At 42.6% G+C, this 22618-nt stretch overlaps 2 protein-coding genes across 2 annotated transcripts in view; one reads left to right on the forward strand and one right to left on the reverse strand.

Annotated features, from left to right (window-relative positions):
* RGS22 (regulator of G protein signaling 22) overlaps positions 1-19622 on the forward strand; it is a 75340-nt gene extending 55718 nt beyond the window's left edge. The window contains exons 22-28 of the mRNA XM_081873990.1: positions 5279-5440; positions 8333-8512; positions 11458-11598; positions 13317-13427; positions 15325-15433; positions 16925-17038; positions 19526-19622. Of these exons, the coding sequence (XP_081730116.1) occupies positions 5279-5440; positions 8333-8512; positions 11458-11598; positions 13317-13427; positions 15325-15433; positions 16925-17038; positions 19526-19542 (834 nt within the window). The 3' untranslated portion in view covers positions 19543-19622. The remainder of the gene's footprint in view (positions 1-5278; positions 5441-8332; positions 8513-11457; positions 11599-13316; positions 13428-15324; positions 15434-16924; positions 17039-19525) is intronic.
* The window catches only part of POLR2K (RNA polymerase II, I and III subunit K), a 245521-nt gene that overhangs the window by 75492 nt on the left and 147411 nt on the right, over positions 1-22618 (reverse strand). The window lies entirely within an intron of this gene.

Raw genomic sequence — 22618 nt, forward strand, 5'->3', positions numbered from 1 at the left:
ACCAGGGCTGGCTAACTTGCAACCCTCCAGATGTCACTAGATTAACATTTCCATGTCCACATTTGCAAGTCAGTTTGCAATTTTTAAAAAAAGTTATAGTGAGAGCAAATTTTAGTGAGAATTTTTCCTAATATAGACATCATTGAAAACAATTCTGCCCAATAAAATACATTTCATGTCATTTTCGCTAATACAGACATACCTCGGGTTACAGACGCTTCAGGTTGCGCGTGTTCGGGTTGCGCAGCACGCCAAACCTGGAAGGGGTTACTTCTGGGTTTCAGCGCTCGCGCATGTGCAGAAACACTAAATTGCACTGTGCGCATGCGCAGAAGCGCCTAATTGCGACCTGCTCGTGCGCAGACACGGCGCTGCGGGTTGCGAACGTGCCTTCGCAACCCGAGCATCCTCTGTATATGCATTTGCACAGACACTTTCCCCTAATAACTGTGTTTTTGTTCACATAATTTGGTTGGAGAAAGACCTCACAAAATTTGGAGGAGTAAGAATTTTGAAGGATAGTAAGAATAGTGTTGATTTTTTTTGGGGGGGGGGGAGTGGGAATTGGTTAGGTTCACATTAAAATCCTAACCAAACTGAATTTCTCCCCCATCCCTGACCTGGATACATGCTTTTGTTTACCAGTATACATCCAGAAAACAAGACAGTATAGCAGGCATTCAGTGGGAGAGTATCTGGAACAAAAGGCAGTGCAGGCAACATGGAAAGGGGAGGGGCTGTGAGAAGGAAAAAGGGAGGTGAAGAGGAATTATTACTTTCAGCACCGTACTGAGTGATGAATAATTCCCAGAATCCAGCATTGTCTAATTTATCAGTCTGTGGTTATTCCATCTTAAACTCTTATGGCCTTCAGATCATGGGGAAGCCATAGTGGTGTCATTCTTCAAAGTAATTGTTGCCTTCTAAATTAGTCATCTTGTCCTTAAACGTTTTCCTTATGCCGTAACCCTGTTTTCCCACGCTGCTGATATCTACAAGCACTTAAATCTCAAAACAACCTGAGCTGCAGTGTATTGCTTGGAACCCACGGGAGGCAAATAAATTAAATAGACAAGATCACTTCCCCCCACCATCAACTTGAACCAGAATTGCCACCTACCTCTGCTTGTGCAGTCACCATGTAGAAGCTCTGCTTCACCCATTAGCATACCTTGAAGGTGGCTCCTGTCTGGTCAGCATGCAGTTCCAAGGCTAGTTCCTGAATGGCTGCAAAGCTCTTCGCCGAAGTTCCTTGTTTGCCCTTCACTGCCTAGTTTGCCAGCCCCTGCCACGCGAGCCTTGTGTTTGATAATGCAGTACAGTTTGATAATGGAGCTCCACAAAATGTCATGGTTTGGATGCCAGTCTTCCGGTCAATCATTCCCGTGGCATAGCAGTACTCTCTTACATCGCTCCTGCATCTGAAATGGTAGCTTAAGAACGATGTAACATGCCAACTTAAGTGAGCCCAGGGGACATGATCTGAAAGCATAAGCTACAGTAACTGCTGCTGAAGCTAAGGAAGTCTTGGTCTGATTATGCCTGGATGGGAGACTGCTTGGGTACCATACGCATGTTTTGCCATGAGCTGCAAACATGGCTACAAATATATAAATAAGTCAAGTGGTACCTGCAGCAGGATAGCAGATTGCTCCTATTCAGGTTTCTAGCCAGATAGTCGTGCTCTCTTCCAGGAAACTCCATTCCAGCACACCCACTCTTGCAGTTTTCTATTTGCTTATTTCTGGCTCCTCTAGCAGTCGGCCAGCATTCTGTGGCTACTGAGCATGCTCACTAGGCTATTTTCAGGTGCCCTGCCCTTAGGAGTCCCTCCCTCTGTGACCAAGTTCTTTTTTGTACTCTGCAAGCCTTAGGGTTCCTCTGAGCCTGGTGACAACCTTCCTCTTCTGCATGGATGGTACTTTGGCTACAGAGGGAGCAGCAGCCAGACAACTGAGTCCACTACAAGATTTACATGTATGCATTTTTTTAGTGGTGGGAGAGTTTTCCCTGCAAGTTTCTCTTGCCGCTGTTCTGCCGCTGTTCTGTGGAATAGCATCCATGTTGACATGTGACAGGTGCCTGCTAACTGCACTTTCCAGGAACAATCAAATACATTTTTGTTCCAACTGGTTTTCCCAGCTGGATAAATGGGTCTTTATCACGAATATTTACTTTGCATGTTTTCAGTTTTGCTTTCAATGTATTCGCTGTTTTTAACTGTTTTTATTTATCTTCTTGACTTGAGACAGTTGTTTAGAAGCTGATTTATAATAAATGTGGAAGCGACTTGCAGATGCATTCATTGTATTATCTAGCACAGGAAACTGCTCATGGCGTAAGTGGGCACATAAATGCTTCCTGAGGAGATAGGCACACGTTTTTAATTCCTGGGGAGCAAGACACATCCCTTTCTGTGCAAGCCACAGTGTTCCCTCTTGAGCAAGAGTCCCAGACTCTTGCAAAGGCATATTTAGTTCTTTGCTTCATTCCATTGCCTTCTGAGGCAGATGCGGGCAGTTGGCAGACTGGGGTTTGGATCTGGACCATCATTTCATGCCAGCAAAGCTGCGGTACATGAGGAAACTGTTGCATGTGCAAGAAGACAACGGGATTCCGGACAACTCCACTGCTGCCATAACATCATTATTTTTTGGACTTCCGTGAAATGTAATTGTTTGCCATGACTGTAAGTTCAGGGATTAATGTGGTAACCTTAATGCACATTTTCAGTGCTTTGCATTCACTAGACTCATTGGGACAAGCTGTTCACTCCAGCATCTGGAAGATAATTTATTATTGAGCGCGATTAAATGCAGTCACCAAAAAAGAATCTGAAGCATGTAGCAAAGTGGGCAGGATTAATCATATCTCACAGTATCTGTTTCATTTAGAACTGCATTCTAATGCAAAGATCATATCAATTGTTAAACATCTTAAAGCACTGTAACATGTCATCTCAGGAGGGCTTTTTGCCTTTCTGTTCTATTTTTCCTTTCTTTGTCAAAGAGCAGCAAGCTCTGTATAACACATGTTGTATACATTATGCAAGGGGTGGGGGACTTTTTCTTTTTTGTCTGGGCTCCATATTGCCAGTGCCAGGAGCCAGCTGAGATATGAATGCAATTTGCTAGATCAGAAACAGAGAGGTATATCTTGGCAGGGTCAGGTGTAGGAAAACCAGGGAATACAGGCAGAGGCAGGACTGGGAAGTACGTCATAGCAAGAGCCAAGAGCTAGGTTTTGCAGGGTCCAAAAAGCACCAGGCAAATTCAAGGATGCAAAGCTTGGTGTCTCCTGGAGCTCTGGATGTTGTTGGACTTCAACAGCTGTCAGCCCCAGCTTGATGGTCAATGGTTAGGGATGATGCTCCAGAAACATCAGGAGGACCACAGCTCCCCCATCCTTGGTAAAAAGCTTTCCCCCCCGAAAATATTTGAGGGAGCTGGGTCCCAACAAAGTTGACGGGCATTCCTTTTCAAATGGGGTGTGTGTACTGTGTCATGTGATTGATTACGCAGGGTGGGGCTTACCTGGGCCACCACAATATTTTATCCAAGATGGCACCCCTGCAACAGGGAAACCTATTCATGTCCTGTCCCCTCGGAGGAGGTATGGTACCCCTGGGGGCAGGCATACCTCACACATGCTAATGGGTGAGATGTGTAAGTTTGCACATTGCTCCAAGAGTGCCCAAAGGAAGTGTGATAGATATCTCCTGTAGCATAATGATAGAATTCTAGTGTGTCGTATAACGCTGAGGAACAATAGTGCCTGCTAAAGCATTTGCAGTGTGGAGTGCTCCTGGTAATTGTTCCAATCCTTCTGCTCCCTTCTCCTCTTTTTGCATCCCTCCTGCTGTGAAACAGTTGGGCAGCATTCTGAGACCACTGATCATGCTCATTTCTCACTGGGCTGCTTTTCAGATTCCCCTTTTCAGGGTTTCCCCCCTAATGATCTTTTAAAAAAGATACTTCTGCAAAATCTGGTGTTCCCCCAAACCTTCTGATACCTTTATCTTCTACATGGGTGCTGCTGTTTTGACTGCATAAGCATTGGGATTCACACCTTGAGCCTGAGAAATAAAGGAAAGTGCGTGTGTGAGAGAATTCTAAAGGGGATTGAGGCAAGTGAACCATGTGAAGCCCCCTCTCCTTGCAACTACTCCGTTATCTCTGCTTACTTCATTTCCCAGCTGTCTGGGCTGTTTCAGAAAGGTAGGAAGTTTCTTTACAAGGTGGGCAGAGATCTTGGCTCAAGTCAAGTCTTCATATGGGAGGTAAAGAATAGCCTGGAAACAGGGAACAGAGTCTTCTATTCCCAGTAGTAACTTCCTGTCTTATAATTGCTGATGGAGGAGGGCAAGAGGAATTGTGAGTGCTTATGCTGTATTTGTGAGAGCTCCACATTCAAACGTAATTTATTTATTTGTTTAACAGAATTCATATACCGCTTAATTGTAAACAAACCCCTAAGTGGTTTACACCTTGCTGTAAGATTTGCACTGCAAACTACTGCTGCTGGTGATGAGTAACCTAAAGGTGATTTGTTGGACTGGGGGAAGGGAAACCTTTTTGATTCTGCAGTCATTTTTGTCTTTTGTTTAATCCCCATAGATTCTCTCCATTTCTTTCAAGTTTTATTTCTGAGCTTTCTCCTTGTTTGCACCTGCTTTACACGTTCCTATTTTCTCAGTGTGAAGATCCTCCAAATGTCTTGATGACATTAAATCGCGTTTTACTGTTGGTGAAACTGAGTTCCAGAAACAACAAATCTTCAGCTTCCGTTGTGCTTGTGGCAGTGGATTTCAAAGCGGCTTTTATTAGTGAGGTTGCTGTCAAGGGGAGTTTTAGATGTGTAGGCTGTGTGGTTTGCCTGCTCTTGTTTGTTTCCACAAGATCTCAAACTGATCTTCTTCCCCTTCTCTTCATAACCCCTTCCACCCCGCCTGCAAAAGAAAAAGTAAAAAAGAGTTTCTTGCCATAATCAGCAATGATGGCTGTTTCCATACTTACACTATGGAGTCATATGTTCTAAATCACTGTTAGTCATTTCCTTTTCCCTTTTGTCCCTTCCAAAGAAATGTTGCCCAAATCAAACAAAAGAATAGGAGGGAGAAAATGGCTGCCAAGTTCTTATTGTGTCCCTGTAATAAACTACTGAAAGTTGGGGGTCATTGCAAAGATAAGTATCAGGCAGTTTATCCTAACTAATGCTTGTAGTATTGCTTTTCAAAACAGAGTTTACTCACCGTGCTTTCTCCCTTTCCTTTTGACAGCATTTGGACAGTAAGTGGGTTTCTTCATCTCGGGAAATAATTACTTTCCGCAAAGCCCTGTTGAATCCAATCACAGCCTATCAGTTTCAACGCTATGTGTCTCTGAAAGGAGATTTACTGGAGAATGGAGTGATCTTCTGGCAGGAAGTGCAGAAATATAAGGTACAGGGCTATCAAGAAATGGAAACAACTCAGTTTCTCATAAACTGTTGCTTTTGTGTCTGCAATGGTATTTCTTTGGGATAAGGGAAAGCTGGGGCTGACCACTTGATTCCTTGAGGCTTGTTGGAGTAAGAGGCTCCCCACACCATGTGGATGATAGTTACGGATCCTCTGATTTGGAGCTGGATATCAGAACACACTTTATCACTCTGAGCTTGCCAGATTCAGTATGAGACAGGCTAGTGTGGCTTTAGCTAATGTTTTGTGTTGTTTTTGTAGGGCTGGGTTTTTGGTTTTTTTACATTACAGTGGTACCTCGGGTTACATACGCTTCAGGTTACATACGCTTCAGGTTACAGACTCCGCTAACCCAGAAATAGTGCTTCAGGTTAAGAACTTTGCTTCAGGATCAGAACAGAAATCGTGCTCTGGCGGCGTGGCAGCAGCAGGAGGCCCCATTAGCTAAAGTGATGCTTCAGGTTAAGAACAGTTTCAGGTTAAGTACGGACCTCCGGAACGAATTAAATACTTAACCCGAGGTACCACTGTATATGGATAACTTGTCACTCATTTTATTGTTTTTTAAGTTGCCTTGAGTCTTTTTTTTTTAAAAAAAAAGTACTAACAGATGATAATGATAATGATAATAATGATAATAATAATAATAATAGTTATTGTTATTATTATTATTATTATTATTTAGTAGCCAAATAGATGGAAGAATTTGACACGGTACAGGGGTCTAGTGGTGACTAGTGCTCATCAGGACTGGTAGTGTGGGAGGCAGGGACACCAACAGTAGGTTGGTGACACAGTCCGTTGAGCTGGTAGACTGGCTGGATTTCAGAATGCCCAATTCAGCTTATGGGTTGCTGATGGGCCATTGCTTTATTTCTGCTGAGACTATGGATGCAACCCATTGTGAAGACTTCCTCCTTTTCTCCCCACAAAATATCATTCCTCCAGCAGAGTTGAGGCAGTAAGTATGTGGCTGGAAGACCAGAGGGCTTGAAGCTCATTTTCACATTTTGTACACAAAAAACTCCTCACATTGTTCGTATAAGACTCAGGCGACTGTGTCAAAGATGTTGAATTCTTCTGTGATGACAGCCGCGTGGTTCTTAATGAGACACATCCCTCCAGTTGTAGGGAACAAGGAGCCCTTGTCTGGATGACCACAAATATTCAACATAAGTCTGTGCCCACACAATAGTTTGTTAAGGGCAGCTTTGGAATTGTGAGGGTTAAACTGTAGAGCCTGGAATGATTTGAGGGAAATGGGTATGTGCTTCCAGTGTGCTGTAAAGGTATACTTTGAACACAGTCAAAGAGATAAGGCATGTTTGAAATCCATTTGGAGGCTCATCATGCAACTATAAGACTTGAAAAATTGTTCTGTTTTTAGAATCCATCTTTCTGGTAGCCAGACGTATATATACAGAAGGTTTGTCTGAGAATTCAAGTAGGCAAGTGGGACCTGCAACAGAATATTGCAGTGTGTGAAGTGCTTCTGTTCAGAGTTCCAGCCAGCCTGGCAGGCCTCTTTCCATGATACACCATTCTATGCCCCCATCCTGTTTCACCACCCATCAGATGCTCATCATTTTGAGCATGCTCAAAAACAGAAAAGAGTCAGTCACTGTTGGACTATTTTGAGTTTTCCCTGCTTTGTATTTTATATATATACGTGTGTGTGTGTGTGTGTGTGTGTAGGTGTGTGTCTGTGTGTGTGTTTCCTCAACCCTTGGGGCATCCACCAAGCCCCCCGTAAATGTAGGAATATGCAGCTGTCTCTTACAGGAATCGATCCTGCAACCTTGGCGTTGTCAGTACCACACTCTAACCAACTGAGCTATCCAGTTGCTATAGACCTCACTCTTGGGTGTGGTTAGTGTTTAATACAACTACATGATACATTTAATGTGCATGGCTTCCCCTAAAAAGTAGTGTGCAAAGGGTGCTGGGAATTCTCACTCTGTGATGGGCAAATTACAGTTCTCACAGTTCTTTGGGGGAAGCCAGGTGCTTTAGTATAGGATAGTATAGGATTGCCACATCTCTCTCAATGTTGGGAAATGCTCTGTACATGCAGTGGAACTGAATAGATAGAGTATTTTTCCAACATTGACCTGAAAGTTGTACGTAGGTTGATCTGTATAGTGACGACCCCCTGCATGTGCTGTAGAGGCACTGGACCAGGGCGGATGTGTATCCAAACAGCTGGATAATCATGGAACTGAGGTGGTAGAAAATTCATGTGGCTGTGGCTATTAACCTGCCTACAAGCTAACTTACTTTGCCATTTTGGTAATTAAGTGGATGTCTGGAACAATGCATAAGGGACATGGTATGGCTAAGCTATGTATTTGAACAAGCCTTAAAAAGGTCTTCAGAGAATAGAAATCCCTTTTACAACTATTACAGGAGCAGTAATAAAAGGGTAAGGAATAAGATCCTCCTTAGGTTACCTTAAGGAATACCACCTCACTCCCCTCCAACCTGCCCCGTTATTGAAATATTTCTTTGAGACCCTTCTTCAGGTCCCTCTGCATGCTGAAATGAGGCAGCAGTGACCAGGGAGATTGTCTTCCAGTTGTGTTGTGCCAATGATGGAATACTCTTCCCAAGGCAGCTTATCTGACACTGAGTCCAGTGTATTTTTAACACCAAGTAGAGCCTTATTTGCCCCAGCTTTTTAAGAATTTGGCTTCTATATTGCTTTAATCTGTTTCTCTTTTTGTTGTTGCTGCTGCTGCTGTTTTATTTTGTGTTAATGTATTTATTGTATTGTGTTATTTTTCATTTTTGTTTGTTGCTCTGAGAGTCTTTACCTGAAATAATATTTACATTACAGAGAGTCTTTACCCTGCCTATTGTACTTCTCCCTACCAGGACTTGTGCCATTCCCACTGTGATAGTGCTATCATCCAGAATAAGATCACCACCATCATCAACTGCTTCATAAATTCTGCCATTCCACCAGCTCTTCAGATTGACATACCTGAGGAGCAGGCCCAGAAGATCATGGAGCACAGGAAAGAGCTAGGCCCTTACGTGTTTAGAGAGGCACAGGTATGATAAGAAGGATGAAACCCCTGGGTTTAGTTAGGAGGTGTTGAGATAGAGACTTAGAGGTAGGTTCTGGTTTTCTGGGCTGAGATTTGTGCTGGTAAATAACTGTGGTGGATGAAAAGTTGTTTCCACCACAGTTATTTACCAGCACAAATCTCAGCCCAGAAAACCAGAACCTACCTCTAAGTCTCATCAGATTTTTAGTGTATGAAACTGGATTTAAGGAGCCATAGGCAATACCTTTACTCATGGGCAGGATCAGAATTTAGTGTACACTGGTACCTCTGGATACGAATGGGATCCTTTCTGGAGCCCCGTTCGCATCCTGAAGTAAACGTAACACGCGACTGTGTCTGCGCATGCACGGGTTGCATTTCACCGCTTCCGTGCATGCGCGTGACATCATTTTGAGCGTCTGCGCGAGTGGCGAAACCCGGAAGTAACACGCTCCATTACTTCCGGGTTGCCGCAGAGCGCAACCCGAATATACTTAACTTGAAGCTACTTCAACCCGAGGTATGACTGTATTAAGTAACAAATATGAAAGATTCAGATTGAAGTAGTCACTCATAGACTGACCTTCTAGCCATGCACAGAAAACTCTGCCCATGTTCTAGAACTGCTGAAGCCTCCATTCCATTGCAGCTTCTTGTGATCCTTGTAAAACTACTCCAGAAAGTCAGGGGACTCTCTCTGTCTCTCTCTCTCCAATGTAGTTCATAAAAGCTGCTGCCAATATGAAAAAACAGTGTATCCCACTGTGTGAGTGCAGACGCCTAAGGATTTTTGGATCTGTGCTAGGGATTTTGCAAATGTCAGCAATGCACAAGGGCAGCTTAACTTGAACAGATGCACTGCCCTTTTTCTTTAGATGAGTGATGTTATTGGACGCGGTTGTAGGCTCTTCTCCCTCCTCCCCACTTTTTTTTTTAAATAAAAAAAGTATGCCTACTCTGCTGTGCTGACCAAATAGGGTCATCTGTACAAACTAGTACTGTTGACCACCAGCAGTTACTACCTTTTATGCTTCTGTTTTGAAAGGCCATTTAGCTAATTCTTCACTTCCACAAAATACCACCAACAGTTCTTCCATACCAACATCCCTCACCTTTTAAACAAATATTAATATGAATCCATAAAACATCCCTGATCGCAAGAGTCGGAACAGATTGTGGGGTAGATAAAGGGCTCCAATGTATGAATGGAAAATGCAGCTGAACCCAGAGATGGTGGATACTTTCACCAGGCTGATATGGATAGTGGGTGGCCTTGAGTCCAGACCTGGATTCAGATGTTACCTCAGCCAAGAATTCATGGACAGCACCAGGCACAATGTGTTCCCTAGCGCTTTGCCTCAGATCTCCCTCTCTAAAATGAGACTCAATGTGTTTATTGTGAGAACCAACAATATTCTAGTGGATCATATGCCATTAACATCATCAGATGCAATCTGCATGTGAAGAGATTTTCCCTGCGTTCTGGAAAGAGGCCTTGGAGAGAGCAGTTGGAGTAGGCCACAAAACTTCATAACAATGGCTGCTTACAATGCTAACAATGACATAGCTTCTCCCAAAGAATCCTGGGAACTCTCATTTGTCATAGAAGCTTAAAGGGCACACCTGTCAGGGAGCTAGATGGACAGTGACTTCCAACTTCACCCTGATATAACTAAGTCCAGTGCCGCCTATTGGCTAACCTATATAATGGTACTATCCACGCAACATAGGTTCATGCGTTAATGCTTTAATTGAGACCAGCCTTTGAATACAGTATTGGTCTTTGCATTCAGATTTGTGTGGGTTTTTTCTACCTAGTTTAAAACATACATTGCAAAAAGATTATATCGCTTGAAACATTTCCTGTCAGCTCTGTTCTTTCAGAACTTATTCAGTGATGAAATCCCTTTCTCTTAAAGAGCAATGTGTTGTTGTTTTTTAAAAAGCTCCTTTCCCTTTGCAAATAGAATATTCTGGAAAATAGTTGGGTTAAAAGCAACCATTGTGATTTATTCTCTCTCTCTCTCTCTCTCTCTCTCTCTCTCTCTCTCTCTCCCCCCCCACACACACACACAAAACCATTTTTTTAAAAACCAAAACCTGACATTCTGTGCTTTTATTAATGCAAGCAATTATTTAGGACATTCTTTTAATGAAATGCTTATTAATTGTGGTTTTAGGTAGGTTTCTCATCAGCAATAAACACATACTGATAAGAAGTATGTGCAGGTCTGAAGCAAAATACTGGGCAACAATATGGAGGGAGGGGTGGTTTGTGCTGGGCGTTAGGAAAGAGAGATGTGCTTTGTTTTTATGGCAAATATCCCAGTTGTCTGGAGCACCATCAGTTTCTCTCTATACGAGGGTTGAGCAGACACCAGGCTTGTTGGAGCTACTTTGGTTTTTACTAGAACTCCCAAGATCCACTAACCAGAGCCAAGCGTAAAAGAGAGACAGCTAGAATTTAGGTACAGGGTGTCTCTGAGCACATTGTAAGGCTAGGAACTGGAGCTGATCTGAACTCCAAGTCCTTTCACACTTCCAGGCTGTTCCTATTTTTAGGTGGGATTCTTATTACGTACTAGCAAATTCAGGTTTAGAGATGATTTGGAGATTTTGCTCAAGAAATCCACTCCCAAATTGAATTTTTTGTGAGAAAGAAATTGATGGGAAAACAGACTGCAAAGGTGGGATAATGCTTGATGAAACATCATTTAACACAGTTCATCAGGAAGAGACCCTTCTTAGCTTTCTCCATTTCAGCAGCCCAACTTAGGTGGGGAAAGCTGTTTTGCATTTGCTGTTATTGTACAGTTGGAAGTCAGAACCCCGGTCAATCTGCTTCAGATCAGTTGGAGATCTTCTAGTAGATTTTGATCCACCTTCTGTGTACTTCTTCTATATGCTGTTAAAACAAATAAAAGTCCTCTCTTCTTTTTCCTGCTCCAGATGACTATTTTTGCTCTTCTGTTTAAATTTTGGCCACATTTTTGTGAGTTCCGAAGCAATTTGGCTGATGAGAAGATTTTGCCTCTTCTGGAGAAGCGAAGAGAAAAGAAGCTGAGAAAAACAAGAGAAACAGATGGCATGGTGAGAAAAGCTAAGAAACAAAAGAACATCAAGTTTAGACAGGCGGGACAGTAAAAACAATTTTGATATGGATCTGACTCAAGTTCTGCTGAAGTCAATGGAAAGACATCACTGTCCAGATTTTTAAAAAATGGTGTTTCTTCCGCTCTGTTTCTCTCCCTCCCCCTCCCATAAATGCTAATCTAATTCATTCATTACGTTTGTTTTCAGCCCTCCTTGGAACTTGAAGCAGGTACAATATTTTAATATAAAGCATACACTGAAATGTTGCTGAAATGTAACATTGCAAGCTAAAGCTTAGTCTAAATGAAAGCAGCTTTTAGCGATGCCAGAAAACCCTGGGCTTTCAAGCATCTCCAGAGAAAAGGTGTTCCATCATTTCAGAGAGTTGCTTCCATATGAACATGGGCCCACTCATCTAAATATACATGTAGTAGCAAAGTAGCTCTGCCACATCTGGAATGCTGGGAGTCCCAGCGGAAGGGGAGGTATCCAGGCAGAGTCTTTAGCAATAGCAGATAAATACCTTACCCATACTGGTTGGAAAGGCAGATTAGAATAGGAAGTCTACCAGCAGTAGAGATTATTCAAGCTGCAGCCATGGGTGGTGCATATACCCTTGGAATACCCCTGTGCAGCAGGAGGCAACATGCAGATGCTAGTTCTGACCAGGAACCAGGATTAGGTTAGGGGGTTAATTTTGGTAGCTTCCTTCAGCCTACAAAATAATAATAATCAGAATCAGAATCAGAATCAGAATCAGAATCAGAATCAGAATCAGAATCAGAATCAGAATCAGAATCAGAATCAGAATCAGAATCAATTAATAATTTATTATTTGTACCCCGCCCACTCTGGGCAGCTTCCAACAAATATTAAAAATACATTGAAATGTCACACATTAAAAACTTCCCTGAACAGGGCCATTAGATGTCTTCTAAATGTCAGGTAGTTGTTTATCTCTTTGACATCTGATGGGAGGGTGTTCCACAGGGCGGGCACCACTACCGAGAAGGCCCTCTGCCTGGTTCCCTGTAACTTTGCTTCCCACAATGAGGGAACTGCCAGAAGGCCCTCGGCGCTGGACCTCAGTGTCTGGGCAGAACGATGGGGGTGGAGACGCTCCTTCAGGTATACTGGGCTGAGGCACAAGGACCAGCAAATGCTCCCCCAAAGGTTGCTGAGGGGGAAAAGGAGGCTGAACACCCTCAAGTGATTGCAGAAGGGGTGGGAAATAGGTTCAGACAGTGGCAGTGTGCTGTCTCTGAGCCCAATCTCTCCCCATAGAAGGTGGAGGCTGAGCACCTGAGAAGGAGGAAAGATAAAACCCTCACCCGAAATATAAATTAATCAACATTTGTGTGTTGTGTCTGATCTGTGTTCACATCATGTGAATGTTAATTTGAAGTTCCTTTCCAAGCTCTTGATTCTTCTGTTGGTGGTGTCTCAAGAGTTGCATAAAACGGGTCTCATTTGATTCGTAAGGAAAGAGATACCTCACTGAAGGGTAGCAGCCAAAGACACTTCTGCAACTCCTCTAGCTGTCCAGTCAGGTGGTATTACTGAGAGGTTGCTCTAACTGGCTTTTGGGAATTTGAAAAAAATATAAAGTATAAAAGGGTGTAGAGCAAAGCTTTAGAAATCTCATGAAGCATATAAAGTACAGTGCTTTAACTCACCTTAAACTGAGATTAATCAAGTTTTCTTTTTATTGCTAGGTATCTGGGAAGAGAACTCCCATGTCTGTTAAGATGGGTTCTGTTCTTGAGAGTAAAATGAGTAAAAGTGAGCTTTCATCTACGCCAAGCTTTACTGAATATGGCAAACAGGTGATTGGTGATAAACTATGTAAAGTTGTTCCTTTATGTGTCAACGGGAGGTTGAAGCTGCTGCTGTTACTGGCCCCATATCTGAATTGGTTGCTTGATTTTGTAGAAAGGCTAAAGAGGCGGACAAGCCTATTAGTTCTTCAATTTCTAATTGCATTTATCACAGTCCATTACAGATCAGTGACATTGTTTAGAGTGGGTTGCAAGCAGTTTCTGATCCAACTGATTTCATTCGTACAGTACATGGAACTGAAATGAAGCTTGCCCACACGTAACTGCACTTGCTAATATTCTTTCTCCCCCTTGCTACTCGGTAGTTTCTGTCCTTCCTTCCCACCTTCCACCTTTGTCTTCCACTTTGTCAAAATATAGATTGTAAGCTCTTTGGGGCAAGGACACATCTTTAGTTGTAGCTCTGTTTACACTAACAGTGATACCCTAAATGTTTTTAAATGCTGGGCATTGCAAAAAGAAGGAGGGGCATTTTACTGTTTTGAAGGGGTGCGTGTGCAAACAGATGGATAAACCCCAAATGTTTTCACCTTCTTAATTGAAAACACAAACACACACACACAAAAATCCAGAACTTCCCCACAGGCAAAACCAAAGGGAGGGACACCCAGTGCAAGCTGTACCCCTTGAGTGTTATGACAGTAATACCAAAACATGCACTTTGTTCTATTGCATATGGTCCTTATGCTTGATGAAGGAGGAGACACAAATAGTCCTTTGAAAATAAGACAGCAAACACAGGATCGCTAGACCTGTGTAAGGGACATGAATACTTTTTTCAGATCCCTAAGAAGGCCCAAAATGTGGCTTAGCATATTCCACACATACTGAAATATTTTCAGCTGATAAGCAAAGGGACTGATCCTCCAGTAGCCATTAATATGCCATAGCAAGGTATTATGATCATTTATATGGTACTTCTTACTATATTTAATCTATTAACAATCGGAGAAGTCAGAGCTGTAGAAATGACTTCTGATTTCTCCGTTATTATTGTTATTTATTTAACAAGATTTATATACCACTTAATCAAAAATTTTTAAGCAGTTTACATAATATGGGACTGAAGTGGGAATGATAGTTCAATGTCAAATCCAGTTCGACATATTTTAATGAAAAATTACAGGTTTGGGCCCAGGGTATATAGGGAATTTGCCTTTCCAACATATTTACTCGGGCACCCTGTCTAGAGACCCATCTCTTATGTTTTCTTCCTAGTCACATTCACGGTAGCTGCAGAAGGAAGGATTGTATTTTCACCTCTTAGAGGGATTTAGATCTGAGTAAATATATACAAGCCCTCATAGGACTTCTCGTAGGTGACCGCCACTGAAATGAACGAGGCTGGTTCTCATGTATTTCACTGGGGATTGCTCAAAAGAACTGCCTGGTGGAATTGTAGGTTCAATAGGCACGTGAGATACATCTATATGGGACCATCTCTTGCTTGAGTTTCAGCTCCTTATCTCCAAAGTGGGAATTCGGAGAACATACAACACCATATGGGACAACTCCATGTCAGTGTTCCATCTGACTGCATCTCCAAAGTGCAGCCTGCTGTGGTTTTCCTACTTAACCCATTGTGCAAAATAAATCAGGAGAGGTCCAATACAGGCTGAAATTGTGGTTGGGGGGGTATGCATGAAACTCAAAGATATGCCTTGCTGGTCACAGGTGGTTATTAGAGAGCTGCAGTAGATGAACTGGTTGTCCGTTTTGCCTATGGGGCTACAGCATGATAAACCTTTTTAGAGCTTCATTAAAAACAAAACAAAACCCTGTTTTGCATCCAAAAACATTAACATTATCTTACACAGCAAAACAAAGGCCCACTAAACCATTGTGCCACAATTAATTTCTTGGTGTTGTTTATTTTTTAATGTAGGTTTCCTGGTCTTATTCAAAGTACCTAGAAGCTCTCCAGCAGGAAAGAGTTCTTCTGAAAATCCAAGATGACCTGGATAAAAAATCAATAGCGTCATCAGCGTATACAGGTCAGCTTTTCATCAGGTTCTGTTGCTAGAGAGAGGTTGCTGTGGATCCAGTTATGACTCATTTTCTCACTTAAATGTATGAAACACAGCTGCATATCCACAGTCACTTCTATGGAATACTTTTCATGGAGCTTCCTGGGCAGAGCAGGCTGGTTGTTGGTGCTAGCAGTAAGATTTCATGGTGGAGCAACTGCATGAATCTCAAAGATATGCCTTGCTGGTCACAGGTGGTTATTAGAGAGCTGCAATAGAGGTTTTGGTTGTCCCTTTTGCCTATAGTGCTACAGCACTTTAATCTCTTTTACAGCTTCATTGAAAACAAAACAAAACCCTGTTTTGCTTGCAAAAGCACTGACATTATCTTACACAGGTGTTATGTACTGAGTTGAATAGGATCCAAAATGCAGCAGTCTGATTGGTCCTAGAACAATGGGAATCAGAATGCAGCAGTATGATTGGTCCGCAGGAGCCACCCAATCCAGCTCCAGGTGGAAGTGAATCCACAACCTGATTGGCCTACAGGAGAATCCCGGAATTAGCCAATCACGTGCAGCCCATTGTGTAAATAATGTATATAAAGCAGATATTGTGGGGGAACTTCCATTCCTCCTCACCACTATGAGCTGAATAAAGAGCATGAAATCCACTCTCGACTCCAAGTATATTTCAACAGCATAACAAAGACTTGCTGTTGCTTAGCAGGAGAAGGAAGGAAGCTTCCCTCCCCTTTTTTGGTTTGGGAAGCTTTTTGGTTTTCCCAACCCAAATTGTAGCCAGTGGGAGGGAATTAACTACACCAGTTCTAGAGTTGTCAAAGTTTAGGGCCCCTTTGGGAGTGTGGGGGGATGAGAGTGCTTGAGAACAGTCATCTGCCCTTGACATGCTTCTGAAGTGCTTGATCTCCATTTTCTCAAGAGAAATAGCTTGGGCATAGGGAAATGTGTGTTTCCCCCTCTTTCCTGGAGAGCTATGGGAGGGGACCAGAACATAGCAATGCAGAGACAAAGCAGGAAGACAGGCAGAATATGATTGTAATGCAGGAGAAGGGCAGAGGGAGAGGGGCCACTGGGTGGGGGAACTGGCTGCTGTTGGTGGTTTGCTCCCCCTTTTTCCTTTTATGGGCCAGGCTCTCCTAGTCAGTTGTAATCCATTCCTGCATATAACTGAGACAAGGAGAATTTCCATCCAAGGACTGCTTGTACAAGAGAGGGTCAAGATGTAGCATATATTGTGCAAGAAAGTACAGATGTTATTCTGGTACTGTACCCAAGTACAGTCTAGTACTCCCAGCTTATACCCACCCACCCCATTTGTAATTTTGCTAGAGTATCTCACTGTTTGTCCTACAGATCATGACAACAGTTGCCTTCCATGTATTCTGCTGGGCTAGCTATAAAACATAGCAGCATTTCTCAACGCTGCATTGCTTGAAACGTTATGTGCTTTTCCTGCAGTTTTTGGATTTTCTTTCTTTCTTTCTTTGGCATTCAGAGCTCTCAAACCTTCTCACGCTGAAGAGCGATCCGTCAGAAAAACCCATGATCACAACAACTTACAGCTCTGCTTTTGTGAAACAACGTCCATTAAATCCCAAAGACAGTGAAAGTAGGTTTCAAGGGGGGTGGGGTCGTAATTGTCCTGTTTGAACTGTGTGAGATCATCAGATGCTCAGTAAACTGTGTTTTCCTATTGCTACTTTAAACAAACTGAAATACTGTTGATGCTCTTAGGTGATACTCAAGCCAGAGGTGCCATCTGGAGGGCCTCAGACTAGGGAAGGCTGTTGTAGAAAGTAAATATATATCTCAAATGTTGTAGCTGTACTGCATGCTTCATGGACCAATACCTTGCTAATCCCTTGGTATTTCATTAAGTTACCTTTGTCTTGTTGCAAACATGACTTGCCCAAGTTATGGGAAGGGCCACAGTTTAGTGGTAGAGCAGCTGGTTTGCATGCAGAACATCCTAGGTTCAATCTCTGACATCTTGCTGGGCCTGTGAGAGACCCTCTGTCCAAAACCATGGAGAGCTTCTACACAGCGCTGAGCTTGATGGAGCAATAGCCTTGATGCAGTCTTAAGTTGTATTTGCAGACTGGCAATGAAAGCCCAGATACTGCTGCAGCCTGTCCACCAACACCTTCTGCTCCTCCATCTGTCTCACCAGAGTGGTGCATGCTCTAGTTATCTCTCGCTTGGACTATTGTAATGCGCTCTATGTGGGGCTACCTTTGAAGGTGACCTGCTAGACTGGTGACTGGGAGCGGCTGCTGAGACCACATAACACCGGTCTTGAAAGACCTACATTGGCTCCCAGTAGGTTTCCAAGCACAATTCAAAGTGTTGGTGCTGGCCTTTAAAGCCCTAAACGGCTTCGACTCAGTATACCTGAAGGAGCGTCTCCACCCCCATTGTTCTGCCCGGACACTGAGGTCCAGCATCGAGCGCCTTCTGGCTATTCCCTCGCTGCGAGAAACCAAGTTACAGGGAACCAAGCAGAGGGCCTTCTCAGTAGTGGCGCCCTCCCTGTGGAACACCCTTCCACCAGATGTCAAAGAGAAAAACAACTACCAGACTTTTAGAAGACATCTGAAGGCAGCCCTGTTTAGGGAAGCTGTTAATGTTTGACAGACTATTGTATTTTAATATTTTGTTGGAAGCCACCCAGAGTGGCTGGGGAAACCCAGCCAGATGGGCAGGGTATAAATAATAAATCATCATCATCATCATCATCATCATCATCATCATCATCTGTGCTGCTCTGACTTCATACTCTTGTCATTCTGCCTGCCCTGTGGAGAAGCTGCTCCTGCTGTGCTTGCTTCTTCCGCCTCTTGCTTTGCCAAAGTCCATTTTCACAAGAAACACTGGCATTGGTGATTTAGTCTGTCATATTGCAGAACTTCCCAATCTGCACAGTGGCGTCGTGCCAACACAGCAGGGTTCCTGTTCACAAATATTAGTATTTTCACACTCTGAGGGTGTTATCCAGCCCAAAGTTAAGCCCCCGTTGGTCTCAGTGGGGTGTACTTAGGCATGCACTTAGCATTTCCACTGATTTCATTTACCCTTTGGGCTCTTTGGCTGCATCCCTGTGAACTCCCACCTGCAAGTAAACCCCACTGAGCAGAATAGGACAATCCCAAATAGACATGCATTCCATTAGGCTGTAAGACTGCAATATTGTGCACATTAACTGGGGAGAAAGTCAAATGGAATTCAGTGGGGCTTTCTTGAGAGTGAACACACGTTGAATCAGATTGCTTTCTCTGTTACAATGCATATTATTCTATACGATCTTTAAACCCCCTTGGTTCAGTGTAGACTGTCATCCTACAAATGTTTACTTAAGTCCGTTTCTTTCTTTCTTTCTTTCTTTCTTTGTTTAAAAGTGGTACTTATTCTAAGTAATCACACATAGGATCAAGCTGTTGCAGAAAATCAGCTTTCTTCCACCAGAGAGACCATGTTCTTGGGAGGTGTTATTTTTCTCTGTGCTAAAGATGGCAATCAGCAATTTATAATGTCTTTCACCATATCTGTGCACAATAAACATGAAAACATGCAAACTCATTCCAGTTTGAGTAGACATATTTCTAAGCTCTATAATTCAAATAAGATCATCTCTATAGTATTGAGTTGTGAATTATCTAAATTGGGGGACCTGTGACCCTCCATATGTTTTGCTTGACTGGAGTTTCCATCACCCCTGACCACTGACCAATGCTGGCTGGGGCTGATGGCTGGGCAGCAGCTTTGAATTGGCCATAGATTCCCCAGCTCTGCTAAAGTGCAAAAAGTGTGATGTAACTTTTCAAGGCCAATATGTGGTGTTATTGTAGGATTAGGAAATAAAGCTCAATGGTATTCCAGGGTCTCACATTCAGTCCCTGCCACCAGTATTTGATGGAAATAATGCACTTCTTAGCATTAGCTAAGGGATCAAAATAGGTATAAACATTTTTTGCCTAGAGTTTTTTTTAATCACAAGTGCATAAGCTCCTAAATTATTTGATACTTTTCTTCCTTACAGGTTTGAGTCACCTTTTATTTCACGTTGTATTAATGCTCTGGTTTGTTTCCCCCTGCCCAGGAACTCCAAAACTTTAAGTGTGGAATGTGATGAAGACATGATGGATTTGCTGCTACTCTGGGAGCAGTCCAGGGCAGAAATAAACTATTGTGGGCAATTTGCTTGTACCCCGGTTCCTTCAGTGGCAAGGGGGGGCACTGGCCTTATTTATTGTGCTATTATGTACTACAGTCCCCGTCCCCCCTTTGGGGGTGGAGATTTTGTCCATCAACACAACTGTATGAAGTATGTGTAAGGGAATGGCTATAGTTCAACAGATGCTTTGCATGGAAAAGTTCCTTGATTAGATCCCTGGTATTTCCAGGTAGGGAAATGCTCATTGCTAGTCAGTGTAGACAATACTAAATTATATGGACTAACAGCCTTGGTTAAAGATAGCTGCTATCCATGCTCAAGTTCTTTTTGAACTATAAATCTTGGTGCAGCTCAGAGCCAAAGGGGGAGGGATCCAGATGGCTTGTGAGTCTGCTGATGGTTGGGAATGATATTAGCAAGAGGGTCTGTTAGTACTATTCTTATTCTGATTATCAAGATACAAGCAAAATCAAGGCACTTATTATTGCTTTCTGGCATGTTGGAGTATCAGTAGAAAGAGCTATCCTAAGGACAGAGGCCGTTGCTCAGCAAATGCTAGAAATATATGAAAAACCCACTATGTGAAGATTCCTGAGCGACTCTAATTCCCTGTAAGGTCTGTGCTGGTGTTTATCACACTGTTTTTAAAGCTACAGCCTATTCTTTCTATAGGTTACAGGTGATGCGAGGTGGGGTGGGAGGACCCACACATATTAGATATTCCTTCCCTTTTCACCATTCCAGTTAAACGATGAATAATTTTACTACTGATAATTTGGTTCAGATCCATCTCTTGGCAGACTGCTTCCTTAGGCATGTGATAAACAACTGCAATCAGGATCATTTCCTTTCTCAGTAGAAATTACAGTAGCAATGGGTCAACATCATATATTAAAGAACCTTCTAGGTAGCTTCCGTTCTTTATTTTTACAATAAAAAGTGCAATCTAAAATTATCTACACACCCAACATTTGGTTTACCCATGTCCAAATGCCCACCAGTTCATTCTTCCATGTTGTCTACTGTATTCTGAAGAATTTAATAACTAAAGACCCTGCTGTATATCTTAATTGGTAGCTCTGTTCTGAGTCATACTAGGTGGACTTGTTGTATGAAGGATATTATCCAGATACATGTCAGAGAGGATAAAATGTCATATGAATGCTATCCAGCCTTTCAGAAGTATATCCACCCATTCAGTTAAACGACTTGTTTCTCTTGTGGTCTTGATGGAGGTGGTGTAACTGAATGTCTTATTTGCCTGTCATAAAGGAGCTGGAATTGCTTTGGTGCATAGGTAGAATTTTGCACGACTGGCTGTAATTCATTCATTCCTTTATCAACATTAAATCTTCCAGAATACTTCACAAATTGATGTTGATGTTCATATATCCAGCCAACAGTTGGGCCAAGTTATGATCCAGCCAAGTTAAACACTTTTGAATACAATTGATTTTAATGAGAAAGTTTATCATGACCTCAAGTCTCTTCCCTGCAAATCAACTGAACTTAAAAAAGTGTTCTACTTCTGATCCTGCCCCATATGTTTTGTTCCCAACTGGCTATTTAAAATAAAAAACAGCATTATTGCACCTAAAGACTAACAGATTTATTGAGTGGCAATGTTTGGTACAGAGTAACATTGGAAGCTGCATTATATTGAGTCTGGCCACTGGTCCAACTAGCTCAGAATTACCTACACTGACAGGCAGCAGCTGTCAAGGGTTTCAGAGGGGACTCTCTCCCATCCCTGCCTGGAGATGCCAGGGACTGAACCTGGGGTCTTCTGCATGCAAAGCAGATTCTTTACCACTGAGCTACCAGCCATCCTTGGACAATCCATTCTTCCCCCTGCAATCCTCTGTGCCTCCCCAAATCTGCTTCAGAAGACTGGGGGCCCCGTGGTGCAGTTTCCGATGGGTGCACAGCTGCAGGGGGTACCACTGAAACTTCCCTCTTACTCTGCACTAATTGCACTCTGCACTGATTACAGAGATCAGTGGACGGACACCATTTGATATCACTCTTTGTGACTATTTAAAGAAATGGTTTTATGTTAATGCCATGAAATATTACTATTACCTAGTTGTATTTTTGATGTGTTTTGATGCATTGTTTTTTTAAAAAAGTGTTTGCAGGAGCAGGGGTGGATGTCGAGAGGAATCAAACGTTTGGTAATCAGTTCTTTCTTATTAAAAGTTCTTAATGCATTGCACTTTGCCGACATTTCTCTCAACGATACCTGATGCTAGGCCATTCTACTAATCTAAGCTGTCTGTTTACCTAAGCAGTTTCTACAAGCATCTCTTAAATTGCTATTTGCATTTCCCACATCTGCAAAATTTTGCATTGTCTTTAATGTGCATTTGAATGAACAATGATTCTTTCCCCCTTTAGATCCAGTATTAGCAATATCTTCACTTCATCCTTTCCGTGACTTTGTTAGTGGGGTAAGATTACATGTGGGATACACACAGTACATTTAAGTAACTGGGTACTTCTATCATAGCTCCTCTTAATCACCTTTTAAATTTTTTAATTAAATTTAATTATTTTATTTTGACAAAGTAATAATCATAAATAAATAAGAATAAAAATGTGCACCCGACGACTGAGACCATTCCATTGTAACTATCCAACCTCCCAAAATTTCAACACCTCTTGCAATGGTTTGATCGCTTTCCGTTTTAACAGTACAAATTCTACAAAACACCTTCCAGATCTCAAAATCATTTCTCCTGCATATGCCCCGTCTAACCTTAATGGCACATGTTAATTTATCATTAATAGATATATCCCACACCCCTTTATACCATTCTTCCATTTTATAATCTGGGGAACCAGGTTCGCCTCCTCGCTCCTCCACATGCAGCTGCTGGGTGACTTTGGGCCAGTCACACTTCTCTGAAGTCTCTCAGCCCCACTCACCTCACAGAGTGTTTGTTGTGGGGGAGGAAGGGAAAGGAGAATGTTAGCCGCTTTGAGACTCCTGAAGGGGAGTGAAAGGCGGGATATCAA

This window comes from Podarcis erhardii, assembly GCF_964252035.2.
Source record: "Podarcis erhardii genome assembly, chromosome: 8".
NCBI classification, from domain to species: domain Eukaryota; kingdom Metazoa; phylum Chordata; class Lepidosauria; order Squamata; family Lacertidae; genus Podarcis; species Podarcis erhardii.